The following is a 19,917-nucleotide window of genomic DNA, read 5'->3' as shown; positions in this document are numbered from 1 at the left end:
TATGCGCAGAAAGGTTCCTGATTTATTATTCATGTACCTATGTTAGGAAGCTTGTTACTACCACTGAATAAAAAATTGTTACTACGACTTTTCATCTTACAATTCTGTTTTCTTTTTTTTCTCAGAATTGTGTGATACAAACTCATATTTGCAATTTATTAAGTCAGAATTGTGAGATATAATGTAACAATTCTGACTTTTTCTCAGAATTCCATGATATAAAGTCAGAATTGCAAGATATAAACTTGCAATTCAGATTTTTTTGTCTAAGAATTGTGATATAAACTCACAATTGCGAGTTATAAAGTCAGAATTGCAAAATATAAAGCCACAATTCTGAATTTTTTCTAAGAATTGCGTGATATAAACTCACAATTGTGAGTTATAAAGTCAGAATTGCAAGATATAAACTCACAATTGTCAGAATTGTGAGATAAAAACGTCTCAGGTTACGTATGTAACCCTTGGTTCCCTGAGGGAACGAGACGCTGCGTCATCAACGCTTTGGGGACCGCCATTGGCGAGCCGCACTCTGAACGTAGTCTGCAACCAATCAGATGATGGGAGTGACGTCACAGGCGTGGTGACGTAAGCGACCAGGAAGTATAAAGCATGTGCGTTTGAAGCTGGTGTCAGCCTCTTATAACCACGCTCATCCAGCCCCCCTACATTACCGTAGTAATCCGAGGAGGGGGTGAACAAGCGGGCTGAGAAAGGTTTCTCCCACGATCTAGAGATCTCAGCATGCAGATCGGGGAAAAACGGAAGGCTCCGTTTTGGAGGTGCTGACTTTGTCCGCAGAAAGCGCTCGTCGAGTTTGCTTCTCTGCGGCTCATTATCTTGTTCAGCGGGCCAATTGATGTTAAGCTTAGCTACCGCATTAGTCACCACCTCCAACAGCTCCTCATACTGAGGGGATCGGGGGGGGGGGGGGGGTGGAATATTTTCAGCAACGCTCTCCACATCAACCTCCCTGGAGGAAGACAGGAGAAGCATTGACTCCTCTTCCTGGAGGGCTTCCTCATCCATAAAGAGGTATATCAATCCACCAGGTGAGGAAGGAGATAGGGGTTCACCCGCGAGGAACGCTAGCGAAGGCTCCCTCCTCAAAGAGAGCCTTCCGGGAACGGAGCACCCACAGTGGAAGACGATCGCACTGCGGGCAGCCAGCCCCCTCGAGAGCTGACTGTGCATGCTCCGCACCCAAGCAGACTACACACAGACTGTCTGTATCCCTACCAACAATGAAACGTTGGGATGGAGGAATACACCGTCTATGTGGCTGCTCAACCGCTTTCTTAAAAAATCTCTTTCCCCCTTTTTTGGGTTAACATTGCTCAAATAAAAGTTGTGCAAACTGGCACAGAAAAACAGCAAACTATATAACAGACAGACACACATAGAGCGCTCTCGCTGAATGACAAAAGCTGACACCGGCTTCAAACGCACGTGCTTTATACTTCCTGGTCGCTTACGTCACCACGCCTGTGACGTCATTCCCGTCATCTGATTGGTTGCAGACTACGTTCAGAGTGCGGCTCGCCAGTGGCGTTCCCCAAAGCGTTGATGACGCAATTATGAGTTTACAAAAATTGTGAGATAAAAACTCGCAATTCTGACTTTTTTCTCACAAAACTGAGTTTGTATCTCGCAATTAGAATAGTTTTTTTTTCTGAATTCTGAATTTTTTGGAGAATTGTGAGACATAAACTCGCAGTTGCAAGTTATAAAGTCCAGTTTTGAATGGGGAAAAAAGACTGATATTTCCTCAGAATTGTGAGATCTCACAGTTATGACTTAATAATTTGCAACTGCATTAAAAAGTGACAGTTGCAAAATATAAAGTCACAATTAAATTTTTTTTCTCAGAATTAAGATATAAACTCGCAACTGTGACTTATAGTCAAAATTGTGATATAAACTCACAATTGCAAGTTATAAAGTCTGAATTGCGAGATATAAAGTCACAATTTTGACTATTTTTAATGAATTGTGCAATGTAAACTCACAATTGCAAGAAATAAAGTCTGAAATGTGTAATATAAACTCACAATTATGAGTTTTAAAGTCAGAATAGCAGGATATAAATTCACAATTGCAAACTTGTTTCTCGCAATTCTGACTTTTTTCAGAATTGTGAGGTAGAAACTCACAATTCTGAAAATTGTGAGGGGAAAAAGGTTGACATTTTCTTAGAATTGCGAGTTGATATCTCACAATTCTGACTTTTTTATCGCAAATACGAGTTTGTATCTCACAATGCTACTTTTTTTGTGCTATTCTGAGTTTTTCTGAGAATTGTGAGATATAAACTCACAAGTTCTAAAGTTAAATTTTGAGCGGAAAAAAAGACTGATATTTCCTCAGAACTGCGAGATCTCACATTTCTGACTTAATTTTCAACTGCATTAAAAAGTGACAGTTGCAAAATATAAAGTCACAATTCAAATTTTATTCTCAGAATTGAGATATAAACTCACAACTGTGACTTATAAAGTCAGAATGTGTGATATATTGCAGTTGCGAGTTATAAAGTCAGAATTGTGAGATAGTCACAATTCTGACATTTTTAGTAGAGAAAAAAGGTAGAGGTAGAAACTCGCAAATTGCAAGCTATAAAATCCAGTTCTGAGGGAAAAAAAGACTGATATGTTCTTAGAATTGTGAGTTTATATCTCTCAGTTCTGACTTTATCTCTCACAATTAAGAGTTTAAAAAAATTGCGAGAGATAAAGTCACAATTTATATAAACGTATAAACTTATAAGTTTATGTATTTATATAAGATTATAAATTTATATAAGATATAAACTTGCCATTCTGACTTTTTTTCTCAGAATTGTGACAAACTCACATTTGCTGGTTATAAAGAGTTGTGCAATTCTGAGAAAAAAAGTCAAAATTGTGACTTTATATCTTGTAGTTCTGACATTATTTCTAAGAATTGTGACTTTATTTCTCAGAATTGCGTGATATAAACTCACAATTGCGAGAAAGACATAATTGCAATTACTTTTTTCTCAGTATTGTGATATAAACGTACATTTGGTAGTTATAAAGAGTTGCGCAATTCTGAGAAAAGTAAAAATTCTGACTTTATATCTCGCAGTTTTATTTCTCAGAATCGACTTTTTTCCTCAGAACTGCAAGGTTATTTAAAAAAAGTCAGAATTGTGAGTTTGTATCATGCAGTTCTGAGGAAAAAATGTCAGAATTGCGAGATAAACTCGCAATTGTGAGAAAGTCAGAGTTGTAAGATAAAAAGTTGCAATTACCTTTTTTATTTTGTTTATTATCAGTGGTGGAATTGAATTATTGAATCATCTGGGTTTCGTTTTTCCTCAGGAGCTAAAAAGACCTCGTCTGGGTGTGGTTGCAGTAGAAGGATGAGTATTCTGTTGTGTCTGCTGTCTCTCAGCTCTCTGGCTCTGAGCTACGCATTGGGTAAGTAGGATCTGATCTGACATCTCCCATCATCTCATCTCATTCAAGATCCCATTTGCAAATATACTTAGTAGGTCTCGCACAGCCCTTCCCCCATTAGTGAAACTTCGTTAGCACTCACCCGTTGTTGTTTTTTTTCTGTATTCCCTCTGCTCCAGCATTTCCTTGTTGAAACATCATTGAAATGTACGTTGTCACTTTGATGGTGTCTGGGATGTGTGGTTTTAGGGTTGTGCATCAGCGGGGGGTCCACAAATTCAGATTAATTATTCATTGTGTTATCTTAGATCAGTGGGCAGAAGGGATTTGATTTACTTGAGAGGTGTTTTTGTCGGCTGAAGTAATCCAGGCGACATTAAACATTGATAAAAATGTGCTTTTGTCTATAATGCTATTAACTTGGCAAATGGTACTCTAGTCAAAGTTGTCATCTAGTCTCACAGGCATAAAATCTGCTCCACTTTCCAGCAAATTCTGGCCTTCTGACCAACATAATCGAAAAAGCAAAATTTGTTTTATTTTTACATGCCATTTAGAGGAAGATTTATCTAAAATTGTTGACTCCACAAAAATCAAAAATTAAAATAATGCCTCAGCAGTGTTGGTCTGCAGCTGTCTGCACACAAAACATTATAGATACAGAAATATTTCTAGACTTTGTAATCAGAATTCAAGTTTATACAAAAAATAAGTACCAACTATTTGTTCTTCAGCAAATCTTCATATCTACTTTTAAATCAGACCAGCCAATCGGAGTAGAGTTTCTACTCTAAAAATATTATTACAATTTTACTTTTTTGTTTTAATATATTTATTAATTTATCTTTACTGTCACTGCTTCAATTTAATGCATCCTTAATGAATAAATAATAATTTCTTTTAAAAATCTGCAATGTGTAAACCACAAAATATGGACAGGGAAAGAAACAAATGGTTTGTGAATACACAGTTCTCATATTCATTGTACTGTGAAGAATGTGCAGGTTTGGATCATCACAGGTATACAGACTGAATTGGCTAACAGCACAATTACTGTGTTTCTAGTCTAGTATGCCAAAGTAACTACACGTAGATACTGTGAAAAGCTGTTGAGAGACTTCAGTGGAAAAGAACTTAAGTGGCAGTTTGGAGCTGTTTATCCTCATTACTGGAAGCAGCCAACACACCACTGAATTTCACTGTAATCTCAGAGCAGAAAACCTCCCGGGGAGCCGGCTCCCCTTCTCGAGTCATCTCTCCTCCCCTGCCTCTCTCTTATTGCCCTAGATTCCTCTGGGCCTTACCAGAACTGCATACAAACACTGATTTGCACACATACATGTATATACACGCCTGTGTATTCAGAGCTCCAGTGAATTCTAAATTACAAATTCATAAATCAAACAAAATATCTGCAAATACATAGTGGCTGAAAAAAAATATATATTATTACGTATTTTTGTCTTTTTTTTTAAATGTTTAAATATGATATTTTTGCAGAATCTGCAAAATGTAAATTATTATTACCTAAATAAGAGGGATCATACATAATGCATGTTATTTTTTATTTAGTACTGACCTGAATAAGATATTTAGAATAAAAGAGAAAATAATAGTTGAATTGATAAAAATGACACTGTTCAAAAGTTTACATACACTTGTGATAATACTGTGTTGTTATCTGAATGATCCACAGCTTTTTTAGTGATAGTTGTTCATAAGTCCCTTGTGTGTTCTGAATAGTTAAACTGCCTGCTGTTCTTCAGAAAAATCCTCCAGGTCCCACAAAATCTTTAGCTTTTCAGCATGTTGTGTATTTGAACCCTTTCCAACAATGACTGTATGATTTTGAGATCCATCTTTTTACACTGAGGACAACTGAGGGACTTATAAGCTACTATTAGAGAAAGTTCAAATGAGTATTTAAAAACTTTTTAAATTTGAAGATCAGGGTAAATTTAACTTATTTTGTCTTTTGGGAAACATGTAAGTATCTTCCATAGCTTCTGAAGGGCACTACTAGATGAATAAAAAATATGATATTTAGGCAAAATAAGAAAAATGTATACATCTTCATTCTGTTCAGAAGTTTACACCCCTGAATCTTAATGCATTGTTTTTTCCTTCTGAAGCATCAGTGAGTGATTAAACCCTATTAATTAGCCCTCAGTTGTCCTTGGTGTGAAAACATGGATCTCAAAATCGTACAGTCATTGTTGGAAAGCGTTCACAACAATGCTGAAAAACCAAAGAATTTGTGGGACCCGAAGGATTGTTTTTGAAGAACAGCAGGCAGTGTAACTGTTCAGGACAAAAAAAGGACTCATGAACAACTATCACCAAACAAACAAACAAACAAACAAACAAACAAAAAAACACAGCTGTGAATCATTCAGGTAACAACACAGTATTAAGAATCAAGTGTATGTAAACTTTTGAACAGGCAATTTTTAGAAAATTCTATTATTATAGTATTCTATTATTCTATTAATAATAACTTATAAAATTATTTTCTCTTGTGGACTACATGAGAACATCTTTTATGTGAAATATCTTATTCAGGTCAGTACTTAATAAAAAATAACATGCATTTTGTATGATCCCTCTTATTTTGGTAAAATAAATAACATTTTGCAGATTCTGCAAGGTGTATGTAAACTTTTTGACTTTTGATCTTTAATTCACTTTTATTTTTAAAAATTCAGTTTACTTATTTAATCACTAAATACCAATTTTATAAGAAAAGTTTACTTGATAATGAATATCTTGTTTTAAGAATGTTTCAATATTTTTACTAGAAAACACAACAAATAACAGTACTCTAATCCATCACAAATTGCGTTATAATACACATTTTTAAAACCATAAGAAAAACCAGTTTATATGAAAGTAGAAAAGCAAAATCCCAATCGCTGATGCACATGCTGACACAAATGCACACGTATGATCTAAACTCATTCATGACCCAATTCATAATGCATCATATGCGTTCACGGCTACCTGGAGACTTTACTGTATTCAAACTCCCCTGTTCCTCTCTGTTCTGTCAAAATATCTGAGTGCATGCAATTATATCTGACAGCTTGTATCCCCTGCTGGCTTTCCCCGGGTGGAGAACACTCCCACTCTGAGTGCAAATACGCTGTAGCTGTTAGGTACGCACGACCCCCCTGTATCTGTCTGTTTGGCACAGTACACTTCCTGTCAAAGTAGGCAGTACAAAAGACCTGAGCATGACAAGACTACTTGAGCTAGATTACTTTTACAGATATTTTATCTTTCATTTACTTACTAAATAATCTGGTAACCAGAAGGCTGTTGGTTCAGACTCTTTAAAGGGCGATTCAGTGGGTCACCATGTTAAAATTATAATGTGTTAATGTCACAAGCTGTTACAAGCTTGATTCTTATTTGAAATATAAAGAACTTGTTTTTTGACTTCAATGAAGCATTTTGTGACTATCTTTGTTGAAATGTTTTTCACAGACAGTAATGGTGGGCACATTTTTGCAGGTGGGGATGTGTGTGTGTCAGGTCACGACAGTGGGCCTGTGTTTGAAGAGCAGCCGTCTAGTCTGATTTACCCGGAGGGGATGCCAGAAGGCAAGGTGACCCTGAGCTGCCAGGCTCGCGCCAGCCCTGCTGCTATTTACCGGTACTCAGATCAGGTTTTTGGCACTTGCACCTTATCGAACAAAACAGGACCTTTATTTGCTTTGTATGACCTATCTTAAACACAAACGTTGTAAAAAATATTAAATGATAAAAAATCTAAACATCCCCAAAACAATATGATACGATATGATCATTTCTGTAAGATAAATATATGCAGCTCAATTTTTTGGGGTTTTGTTTTTAAATAGTCTCTTATGTTCAAGGCTACATTTGTTTGATCAAAAATACAGTAAAATAATTAATACCATGAAATAATATTAATATTTTAAATTACTATTTTCTGTTTTGATTTCTCAATTAACATTTCTTCTTATAACATACATAACAAATGTTAGTAACATTTCATATAAAAAAATACATATTATATAAAAAAAATACATATTTTGTTTTCCCCCATTTTTGATTCCACAGCAAACCCAAAGAAATATTAAGGATAAATATTTATAAGGATAAATATTTCTTCTTATTATCAGTATTGAAAAGTGCTGCCAAATATTTTTGTGGGAACCTTCATAATTTTTTCTGGATTATTTGAATGTTGTAAAGAATTTTTTATTTTATTTGAAATATAAGTATGTTGTAATATTATACGTTTTTATTGTAATTTTAATCAATTTTGATGCATCCTTGCTAAATATTATTACTATTTTAAAGTTTTTAATGGCAATGTATTTCTTTAAGATGATAAGTCTTTTAAATAAATTTATTGGATTTTTTTTTCTAGTTATATACATAAAATTCACTAAGTCGCATTGTATTTATGCTTGGAAAAACACTATTTGTCATTGTGGGATTTTAAAATAAACTTACAGTAAACATACAGTATATTTTCTGAAACATGTTTGTGACCCTGGACCACAGAACCAGTCATAAGTGTCAGTAAAAAAAAATGAGAGTTATCCAACATCTGAAAGTTGAATAAATAAGATTCCCATTGATGTATGGTTTGGATAGGATATGACAATATTTGGCGAGATATTTTGAAAATCTGCTGTGGATCATGTTCTTCATGGAACATGATCTTCACTTAATAACCTAATGATTTTTGGCATAAAAGAAAAATTATTTTGACCCATTCAATGCATTTTTGACTATTGCTAATAATATACCCATTACTAAAGACTGGTTTTGTGGTTCACGGTCACATTTTTCTTCACAGGCATTTAAAAATCTAATTTTAAGGAGATTAAAAGTATTTTTGCCTAGTTTTCCTGTAAAAATACAGAAAATATTCTCAAATACATTATGCATGCTCTCCCTATAAAAATTATACTACATGTTTTCCCTTAATTAAATTAGTTTTTGATTATGCACTTTTTTGAAGTCAGAATCAGTTGAAGTTAGATCTTGTATGTGTTTTCTCACAGATGGCGTGTGAATGGCACTGAAATAGCATTTGCTGAGGATTCACAGTACACACAGGTCGCAGGAAATCTTGTGATCAATAACCCTCAGAATGGACGAGACGGTGGGTCGTACCAGTGTCTTGCCATCAACCGCTGTGGCACCATTGTTAGCCGAGTGGCTAACCTCAAATTTGGCTGTGAGTACAAACTAAATGATTTGTTGTCCAAGTGTGAAAATGAGGCCTTTCTGAATCAAAGCAGCAGTAGTAGAAATTGCAGTTTACCACTACTAATGAATGTTGTGTGTGTGTTCTAGACCTCCATGATTTCCCCCCTGAGAGTAGAAGCCCTCAGACAGTCCACGAGGGTACGGGAACCTTTCTTGCCTGCCAGCCACCAGCTCATTACCCAGGTAGGTTTACACACTATCAGTTAACATTCAACCTGATTATTATATATTTACTCAAATGTTAATATCTTGCATCCATTTGTTGCCATCAAGCTTTGTCCTATCGCTGGTTCATCAATGAGTTCCCCAACTTCATCCAGCCAGAGGCAGGCAGATGGTTTGTTTCTCAAGTGACAGGTAACTTATACCTTGCTAACGCAAGAGCCAATGACACAGGCAACTATTTCTGCTTCACCACCATCAACATGGACATCAGCACCAAGAGCATCTTCAGCAAAGCTGTCCAGCTCACTGTTTACCCTGATGGTTAGTTTGTTTCTCTCAAGTACATGCTGCTATTAAACTTTTTATATTAAAAAATACATTTTGTATTTAATTTTTTTCCTGCTTTGGTTCCACAGCAAACCCAAGGAAAGCCTCTCCAAATATCCGAGTGCGTTTTCCCGCTGAGACGTACGCATTATCAGGACAAACTGCACAGCTGGAATGCTTTGCCTATGGCAAGTAAGTCCCCCTTAGCTCTCCACTTCCCCTCTGAGATCACTGCTACATCGGTTCAACATAATCCATAACTCACTCAGCTATAAAAATGGAAAATTTGTAACATCCTCTGACTCTCTCCTTACTTTCCTCCCTAAGTCCCATTCCTAAAATCCGCTGGAGGAAGGTGGATGGGATTTTACCACCTAAGGTCGGAGCAAGTGCAGAGGGGCCCATCTTGATTATTCCTGAACTGAATTTTGATGACGAGGGCATGTATGAGTGTGAGGTTTTCAACTCAGAGAGTCGTGAGACACATCAAGGACGCGTCTCTGTGCAAGGTAGGCATAACGCCAGCATTACAATGATTTTTTCTAGAAGATTTTCCTCTTGCTACCTATGGTAGAAGTTTGATGTGACACAAAACTTTGTGTTATTATTGTTAACTAAAACTATTAAAAATCGTTAAAAGCTGAAATAAAATCTATAATATTTTATATATACTGTACTGTATATATATCAGTGATGCGCGGGTTGATCCGAAATGAGCAGGTACCTGCAGTCACCCGCGGTTACCCACGGTTACGAGTCATCCAAAAATATTTTTAATGATATTCGGGTCGCGGTCGGTCGGGTCGTTTGAAATAAAGATGCCAATTAAACCTTTGTAATTTATATAGTACTAGACAATTTTCTATGAAATATATAGACCTGCACTTTATTGGCTGAATAATATTTACCCTTTGAATGTTGAGCGTTATTAACTGTTGAATAAATGCTGACGCGGGACAAAATGCCTGATATCCCAACACGTTGAACTGAGCAATGCCATTGTACCATTTTAATAGGCTACTTTTAAACGCATATAGCTCAGTAATGTCAGTTTTATGTATTTTCTGAGAGGGGGTGGAATTTTTGTTGGGAAAGTCGGGGAGAGACGCACACTTCGATTAGACTGGATAAACACATGCAGCATCTTAACTGTTAAGAAAATGGTATTCCTAATAAATGTCTCGAATATTTTGATTATGTCCAATGCTTCTATTTCTTTTTGGAATTATTAGACACATTTCACTATGTCTTTTCAAATGCCTAGGTCTGTTTAATTTCCTTAATTAGCATTATTTTAAATGTTTATTCAAGCAATAATATATAAATTATCTCATGTATATGCTTGTTTAAAACCAGGGATTAAAAACGAATTCCAAGTAAAAACGGTATTTTTTCTTTACATTTCCAGAGAGCGAAACAAACGAAATTAAACATTACTTAATAATTTCAAGGCACTATAATTTCCTTATTCATTTGATACAACTATAGCTATACAATTAATATATATATAAAATAATATTATTTTGTCATATTCGTGATTCCTGAATTTATATATGAAAACTTCGTTTTGAAGTGCATTCGTCATGTTTTTTATAAGAAAATTCGTTAACCTAGCCTATTAAGTTGATTTAATATTCTTGATAATTTTTAGAAGTTAAAAGTTAAGAAAAAAGGAATTAGCTTGTAGTCTATATATATATATATATATATATATATATATATATATATATATATATATATATATATAAGGCTATAGGCTATCTTTTTCTTAACTTTTATTACACTGTAGATCGAAATAAAATAATTCTTGATCATATTTAACATCGGAGAATCACTGGCACTATTTAAATCTGTATAAAGGAAAGACAAAATAAATTACAACAAGAATAATCTGTATTTTTCTTGTAATCAAGAACATTCTTTTGACAAAATCACCTAATTAATGCCAAATGATGTTTGACAGTGAACGCATCACCACCGCATAGCTGCATATAATCGCTGGTGTCAGTCGCAAATATTAAATATTCGGGTCAGGAAGCGGGTCGGGTACAATATTTTCTTTTTTTTTTTTTTTGCGGTCCGATTTGCCGGTGGGTTAGTTGAAAACGTTGGTCGGGTTCAGGTTGTTTATACATTGACCCGCGCATCACTGATATATATATATATATATATATATATACACTACCAGTCAAAAGTTTTTGAAAAGTAAGATTTTTAATATTTTTAAAGAAGTCTCTTCTGCTCACCAAGCCTGCATTTATTTGTTCCAAAGTACAGCAAAAATTGTGACATTTTAAAATATTTTTACTATTTAAATAATAATATTTTATTTTAATATATTTTAAAATAGTTAAATTTTAAAATTAATTTATAAATATGATTTCAAAGCTGAATTTTTAGCATCGTTACTCCAGTTACATGATCTTTCACAAATCATTGTAATATTCTGATTCACTGCTCAAAAAACATTTATTATTATTATGTTGAAAACAGCCGAGGGGAATTTTTTCAGGTTTTTTTATGAATAGAACAGTATTTATCTGAAATAGAATGTTTTGTAACATTATAAATGACTTTATCATCACTTTTGATCAATTTAAAGCATACTTGCTAAATAAAAGTATTAATTTCTATAATTTCTTTCAAAAAAAAAAGTTTTATATACAGTGTATATATATATATATATATATATATATATATATATATATATATATATATATATCAGAAAAATGCTAATCTTTGTATTTTTGTATTTAATTTAGTTTCTGGAGTAATGATGCTGAAAAATGTAGCTTCGATCACAGGAATTTTTATAATATATATATATATTCAAATAGAAAGCAGTTATTTTAAATAGTAAAGCTATTTCACAGTATTACTGCTTTTGCTGTATTTTGGATCAAATAAATACAGGCTTGGTGAACAGAAAATAATTATTTAAAAAACAATAAAAATCTTACTGTTCAATAACTTTTGACTGGTAGTGTATATATATACATATTACATACTTGGATATAACCACTTTATTATGTCAAAGTGAGACTTAAAATGGCCTGAGAACATGATCTGTTGGAGTTTTCAGTGAGTTATCAGCTTGATTAAAATTTTAACGCACTATAAATATCCATGTCTGTGGCCAGTATTTACCCGAACTTTAATGACTGATGATCCAAAAATTCAAAAATAGTTAAAAGTTAACCATTAAAAAGAACAGCTAAACATAAGTTCACAAATAAATATTTTTTTAATTGTTACTGCCTAGAGTTATTATTTTGGAATAAATGTAAAATGCTTAAGAACACTAACTTGATGAGATCATACTTTGCTTTAATAAACAGAATATTGATCGCATAGTTAATGCAAAAAATAATATTTTTCTGAAAGTGTAATGTTTATTTAACCAAGAAAATGTGATTGGGATATGAATTAATAATGAAGTAATAATGGTTTATAAGCAATTAAATGATTACACATCAATCCACTTAAAGTAAAAATCTGGTTTGTGTTTGTTCCTGCTCCCCAGCCCAGCCTGAGTGGCTTCAGGTCATGAGTGACTCTGAGGTGGAAATCAGTTCGGAGCTGCAGTGGAACTGTGCTGCTGCAGGCAAACCAAGACCCACCATTCGCTGGCTCCGTAACGGACAGCCCCTCATCACACAGGTCAGCCTTATGTGTGCACACACACACGTGTAGCTGGATTGCCATCTGACAGTGTGTGTTATCAGAAATGAACAGCACCTCTAGCTGTCAAGACTCAGACTGATATATGCTAACTCATTTTTCAAAATCTCTTCATGTCTTAGAGGCAGTGAGTTGTGACAGCGAATAACCAGCTCATTATTTTTTTCAGCTGCAGGTGAATTGACAAGAGAAATGTTGTGTGGCCCTCTGCTGGCTTTAATGTGCATGTGCATCCTAACCTGTATGCAGGATCGTGCGGCAGTGAACAACGGGCGACTGAAGATCAGTAACCTTGCTCTGGAGGATTCCGGGATGTATCAGTGTGTGGCCGAAAACAAGCACGGCACTATTTACTCAAACGCTGAGCTCAGAGTTCAAGGTGAGCACAAGTCTCAACGTGAAAAGGAATCATAATACCACTGCATAAACATTGACATGTCTCTCTTGTTATCCACCTTAATGCACTTCAAATCCCCTTCTGCCCACCCAGTCATGCCTGAACCCTGGTTATAGTATGATCTGTGTTTAAATCCTCTCTGTGTGATTCCCCATCTCCCTTCCTGCCCCGTCATGTCACCGTATTTCAGTCCAGGCTCCAGACTTCAGGTTAAATCCAGTGCGGAAGCTGGTTCCTGCTGCCCGTGGCGGACAGGTTAAAATGGAGTGTAAACCTCGAGCGGCTCCTAAACCCACTCTCTTTTGGAGCCGTGGCACAGAGCTACTGACCAATAGCACCAGGTAATCCAGTAATAAAGTGTTTCAAAGACCTCCTAAATGCTTTGAACTCAAAGTATTTTATTTTTGACAGAAATATGGCCCTCTGGGTTTGTTTAAAGGTATTTTGTGGATGCTTTGAGTTATGGAAGCCTGCTTCCGCCACTGAATACTAATACAATTCTGACTTTTTTCTTGCAATTGCGAGTTAACATCTTGGAATTCTGACTTTTTTTTCTCAGAATTCCGCCATATAAACTCGCAGTTCTGAACTTTTTTTTTTTTTTCAAAACTGAGATAAAAACTCACAATTCACAAAACTCACTTTTTTCCGACTTTTCGTTTATATCTCACAATTCAGAGAAAAAAGTCAGAATTGGGAGATTGGGAGAAAAAAAAGAGTGATATGTTCACAGAATTGCGAGTTTATATCTCGGAATTCTAACTTTATAACTCACAATTGGAAGTTAATATCATGCAATTCTGACTATTTCTCAGAATTGGACGTTTATATCTGACATTTCTGAGAAAAAAAAGTCAGAATTGCGAGTTTGTATCACGTAATTCTGAGAAAAAAAATTCAGAATTGTGAGATAAGTCAAAATAGTCTAGTTCTGATGAGAAAAATTTGCAATTCTGACTTTATAGCTCACAATTGCGAGTTTATATCATGCATTTCTGGCATTATAACTTGTAATTGGAAGTTAATATCATGCAACTCTGACTTTATTTCTCAGAATTGTGAGTTTATATCACGTAATTCAGTGGGGAAAAAAATCTGATTTGTGAGATAAGTCGCAACATTTTTTTTTTTTATTATTCAGAGGTAGAAAAGACCTTCCATATTGAGTACAGTAATCTCAAAAAGACTATATGATTAACTTTTTCAGAATAACAGTCACTCCAGATGGGGTTTTGTGGATCTACAACATCAGTCGTGCTGATGAGGGAAAGTATACATGCTTTGCGGAAAACTACCTTGGCAAAGCCAACAGCACAGGACACTTGTCTGTCAGAGGTAACAAAACTTTTTTGTTTATCTAGTTTAAAGGTCTCAGGTTATCTGTTTGAGTGTTTACATGAACAGTTAACCACAGATTAGTGTACAATCCCATAAAACCCATAAACCGTTTCTTTATCGGGAAATGTCCTTAATGGTTAAACAAAATCTGGACTTTTCATGACTTTCTGGCCTAGTTAGCTTTGCATGTAAACACCTTTATCATCGGCATGTTCATTGTGCACTTATCTTCTGTTATGTCTCGATTTCAACCCTGAGTGCATATTTGGCTTATTCATTTTCATGCAAATCTCTAAAAAAAATTATAGTCATCATTTTATTGTGGATGCAAATGCTTTCAGTGTATAAAGTTGTTTTTTCTCTCAAACAGATGCCACAAAAATCACATTAGCGCCCTCTAATGCTGACATCAATCAGGGTGAAAATGCCACTCTGCAGTGCCATGCATCACATGACCCTACTATGGATCTCACCTTCACCTGGGCCCTCAATGGAGTTCTGTTGGACCTAGAGGAACCAAATGGACACTATAGGCGTATGGAGGGGGTAAGCACTTGACGTGAAAATGCTGTAAAATGATGATGCTGTCAAAAATAGATTTTCTTTATCAATTAACTTCTATTAACTAAATTAAAATCAACATCCTATGCGTTTAAAACAGCTTTTGCCCTAAGTGCACTTGTGCATAGTTTTTCAGGCAGTTTTGCAGGTAGGTCTCTTGAAGCATCTTGCAGACATTGCAATTGGATTTAGTCTGTGTCAGTTTGTTCTGTCTCTTCATGTCATTCCAGACAGACTGGATAATGATGAGATCAGATCTTTGTGTGGAGCACTGGCTGTTGTCAGACAAAAATGTGCAAACAAAAATCTCATGGGATTATTAATGGCAAAATGACTGTTTGGAAATAAACTGCTATTTTCTACTGACACACTACAGCAAAAGATAGAAATAACTGACTTAAACCATTTTTTAGCTGATGAAAATGCTAGTGTTTTTTTTTTATTTTGTACTGCATCACACTGATTTATTCAGAGTGAAGCTTGTTGAAAGGTTAGACTCACGATTTTTGCCTGGCAGTTGAAAAAATGGCAAAACATTTCATAAATTTGCATTGGAAGTACCCAAGCTATATCTAGGGAAGGTCATAGAGATCTGACACTTTGCTGTACCGTAGCAACATGCTAAAAACACTTAGCGCATAGATGATCTCTGACAACCACCCAAAACACCCTATGCTAGCATGCAAGCAAATACCACTTACACTTTCTTTAAAAAAAGGGAAAATCTAGTTGTGCTCTTAATATTTAAAATTAGCAAGATTAGTAAAAACCATTTGGATTTGTATTCCAATAGCAGCAGGCTCCACACACACTCTGAGATTAGCTTTAATAGGATTCACTTCAAAGTCAATCCCTTTTAGACATATATATATATATATATAGTCAATTTTAAAATCCCAAATTCAAAACCTCGCCAATTTAAGCATGTAATAAAAACATGATAATGCTCCTATGAAGTTGAAGTGGGCTAATACTTCTTTCTAATAAAGTTTACTTTTCTTTTCACTGTCACTTTTTTTCTTATAGAAAGAGATGATTGGTGACTTGGTGATTGTGAACGGACAGCTCAGTCACGCTGGCACGTACACCTGCACGGCCCAGACGGTTGTGGACGGCGCGGTGGCCTCGGCCAAGCTGGTTGTGAGAGGTGGGGGCTTCCAGCTGGCTGAGCAGTGACAGAGGCCTTATTAAAGCTACCAGCCTGCAGCTTTTGGCTGTTCCACAGCCCCATTTTTGTGTTTTACCTCAGCTTGATCGTTTTTGGCAAGACAGCTCTTAGCACTCAGCCCAGTGAGAATGAATTAAATGTAGAGTCATGAAATATAACTATAGCAGATCTGTATCATTGGGGTGCAGATTTTGTAAAGAAAGCAGCCCCAACTAACACGCTTTAAAAACATGTTTTATGCTGTGTGTGCATGAATATGAAAATATGAAAAAAACTGTTGTAGATTCTCTGGTAAAGCTAAATGTTTCTCTCTTTACAGGCCCACCAGGACCTCCTGGAGGTTTAGTGGTGACTAGTGTCAATGACACATCGGTTGAGTTGAGATGGAGCCGTGGATATGACAACCACAGTCCCATTGGCAAGTATGTCATCCTAGGCCGATCCTCACAGACTCACGACTGGAAGAGAATGAGGACAGGTGAGGTTATCTGTCATTTTGGTTTCATGCAAACACAACTTGCTGCATAATGCTAAAATTAGCATTAGATTTTTAATGCCGTGTTGTTACCTAAATAATCCACAGCTGTGTTTTTATTGTTTAGTGATAGTTGTTCATGAAGCCCTTGTTTGTCCTCAACAGTTAAACTGCCTGCTGTTATTCAGAAAAATCCTTCAGGTCCCACAAAGTCTTTGGTTTTCAGCATTTTTGTGTATTTGAACCCTTTCCAACAATGACTGTATGATCCTTTTTTTTTCACACTGAGGACAACTGAGGGACTCAAATGCAACTATTATAAAAGGTTCAAAAGCTCACTGATCCTCCAGAAGGAAAAACTGCATTAAGAGCCGGGGGTGTAAACTTTTGAATGGAGATATGTACATTTTTCTTATTTTGCCTAAATATTATATTTTTTTCATTTAGTACTGCCCTTCAGAAGCTACAGAAGATGCTTACATGTTTCCCAGAAGACAAAATAAGTTAAATTTACCCTGATATTTAAATGCATCATGTTTCCTTCTGGAGCATCAGTGAGCATTTGAACCTCCTGCAATAGTTGCATACGAGTCCCTCAGTTGTCCTCAGTGTGAAAAGATGGATCTCAAAATCATACAGTCATTGTTGGAAATGGTTTAAATACACAAAATGCTACAAAAGTGAAGAATTTGTGGGACCTGAAGGATTTTTCTGAAGGACAGCAGTCAGTTTAACTGTTCAGGATAAACAAGGGGCTGATGAACAACTATCACTAAACAAAAAAAAAACAAAACAGCTGTGGATTATTCAGATAACAACACAGTATTAAGAATCAAGGGAATGTAAACTTTTTTATAAATTTAACTATTATTTTCTCTTGTAAACTATATGCAAACATCTTTTATGTGAAATACCTTAGTCAGGTCAGCACTAAATATAAAATAACATGCATTTTGTATGATCCCTCTTGGTAAAATAATTAACATTTTGCAGATTCTGCAAGGTGTATGTAAACTTTTGACCTCAACTGTATATTTTATATACTTATATAAATTTTGTTTTTAGTACCTTGATATTTTTTTTTAAATTTTCAAATCCCTTTTTGCTTCAGCCATGGTCTCCATCTCCTTTTGCTATTTGAGAAGTCTGTTTGTATTAGAGCATTGTACATTGTTATCCTCAATATATAAATGTTTATGTCTCATTTTTTGCTAATGGTTCTTCCAGACCCTGCGAACATAGAAGGAAATGCTGAGTCTGCACGTGTGATAGATCTTCGACCCTGGATGGATTATGAATTCCAGGTCATTGCCAGCAACATTTTGGGTAGTGGAGAACCAAGCATGCCCTCCCAGCCCGTCCGAACCAAACAAGCAGGTCAGAACCATTACTATGTTTTTAATTAACCATTGACGTGGTTCTACATAGAAATATGTTTGGTAAATAGTTTTTTTTTCACTATACAAGGTTGTTATTTTGTCTTGCAGCACCCACTGTGGCACCCAGCGGACTTGGTGGAGGTGGAGGAAACCGTAATGAACTTATCATTACGTGGACTGTAAGTGCCATTGACCTTTATTGCTTTAATTGCATATTAGATTCGCCTTATTCCTTTTAATCAGTATATAAAGTTTCTAACAGATGGTCGATCAATGTGTCTTTATTACAACCTTCACCTTCTGTTGCATAATGAGACATAAAATGATTTCTGAATTGCAGCCCATGGCAAGAGAGTATCAGAATGGAGATGGCTTTGGTTATATCCTGGCATTCAGAAGGCAAGGCATGCCAACATGGACGGTGGTGAGGGTGCCACACGTGGAGTCATCAAGATATGTCTACAGCAATGAGAGTCTGTCAGCTTACTGCCCTTTTGAGGTCAGAATCAAGGCCTATAACAAGAAAGGCGAAGGTCCCTTCAGCCAGATTGCTGTAGTGCATTCTGCAGAAGAGGGTGAGAGACATTACAAAGGATTGAAAGTTTAATTAAATTCTGGTTAGACTTTGCTTAACCACTAGAGGGTAGACAGTGGAGCAACTCCTCTTTGAAAAGAAACTAATTTCATGTCATTTGAGACAAGAGAGCTTATTATACTATGTGAGTTTGTGGTTCTATGGAAGCATAACTTTCCTCCCAAAAACAATCTTAAAACAAATCTGCAATAATGTTTCATCCCAAAGTTCTGACAAAGTTCACACAACCACCCATATATACATTTTAAACATCCCCATTTAGTGATCAGCTACTAGAAGTAGCCACACAAGAACCAATAATAACAGTAAAATGAGAAAATAAATCAAACTGCTCTGCATATCCTTTACAAGGATCACAAGTTTATTTTAACAATGCTGCCTTTGAAAAACGGCTGTTAATGAATGAAAGACAGTGCAAACCGTATTATAACCAACATTAAACATTTGCACACAAAGAAGAATTCAATGAGTCAAAGAGAGAATTAAATTCTGAATTTTTATTTAATATGAAAATGTTACCAGTCAAGATTAAATGATAAACAAACGTTTAATACATCTTTCATACCTCATTCATCTTAACTTATCTTTATGTTTTCCTCAGAACCTACCGTGTCCCCAAGAAGAATTAATGCCACTGCTCTGACAGCTTTTGAGATTCAAGTGTCCTGGGACCCCATTCAACATCTGAACATTAATGGAGTTCTTCGAGGTTACGAGGTCAGGCCCATTCTTCGTCCATCTCTTCTTGTATTTGAATGTAGATTGATAAATGTGAAGTCAAGCCACAATACATATACACTAAATGATACAATACAGATTGTGTCAAATCAGCTTTACAGTGTCAAACAAGAAAATAGTTTGTCAATAATGCAAGAAGACAATAACAAACAGTCAATTTTTCAGTTTTAAGTTCATAGTTGATTCAGCAATGTCATCGTCCAGCTTAGTTTAGGTCTTCAAATAGTGCCTGTGCAATCAAATCCAAACCAAAACTCCGCTGGTGAAAGAAATGGAGAAGAAAAAACTCAGCCAGGGGGCCAGTCCTCCTCTGGCCAGACGAAACGTCATGATGTGAATGCATGACAGAGTTTTGTTTTATTGACCATTGTGGGTCTTTGTTGGTGCATCAGGATATGTGAGCTTTGCCCCACTAGGTGAT

General features: G+C 35.5%; 1 protein-coding gene across 1 annotated transcript in view; it reads left to right on the top strand.

Moving 5' to 3' along the window:
* cntn2 (contactin 2) overlaps window positions 1-19,917 on the top strand; it is a 43,680-nt gene that overhangs the window by 15,627 nt on the left and 8,136 nt on the right. The window contains exons 2-19 of the mRNA XM_073825380.1: window positions 3,345-3,443; window positions 6,936-7,077; window positions 8,465-8,640; window positions 8,760-8,855; window positions 8,946-9,158; window positions 9,254-9,356; window positions 9,492-9,673; window positions 12,688-12,824; window positions 13,095-13,224; window positions 13,433-13,583; window positions 14,450-14,577; window positions 14,951-15,126; window positions 16,168-16,288; window positions 16,629-16,787; window positions 18,012-18,161; window positions 18,272-18,342; window positions 18,504-18,738; window positions 19,360-19,475. Of these exons, the coding sequence (XP_073681481.1) occupies window positions 3,386-3,443; window positions 6,936-7,077; window positions 8,465-8,640; window positions 8,760-8,855; window positions 8,946-9,158; window positions 9,254-9,356; window positions 9,492-9,673; window positions 12,688-12,824; window positions 13,095-13,224; window positions 13,433-13,583; window positions 14,450-14,577; window positions 14,951-15,126; window positions 16,168-16,288; window positions 16,629-16,787; window positions 18,012-18,161; window positions 18,272-18,342; window positions 18,504-18,738; window positions 19,360-19,475 (2,544 nt within the window). The 5' untranslated portion in view covers window positions 3,345-3,385. The remainder of the gene's footprint in view (window positions 1-3,344; window positions 3,444-6,935; window positions 7,078-8,464; window positions 8,641-8,759; window positions 8,856-8,945; window positions 9,159-9,253; window positions 9,357-9,491; window positions 9,674-12,687; window positions 12,825-13,094; window positions 13,225-13,432; window positions 13,584-14,449; window positions 14,578-14,950; window positions 15,127-16,167; window positions 16,289-16,628; window positions 16,788-18,011; window positions 18,162-18,271; window positions 18,343-18,503; window positions 18,739-19,359; window positions 19,476-19,917) is intronic.

Source organism: Garra rufa, chromosome 20, assembly GCF_049309525.1.
Source record: "Garra rufa chromosome 20, GarRuf1.0, whole genome shotgun sequence".
Lineage (NCBI taxonomy): Eukaryota > Metazoa > Chordata > Actinopteri > Cypriniformes > Cyprinidae > Garra > Garra rufa.
The sequence above is the reverse complement of the archived record's forward strand: the minus strand, read 5'-3'. Positions and strand labels throughout refer to the sequence as shown.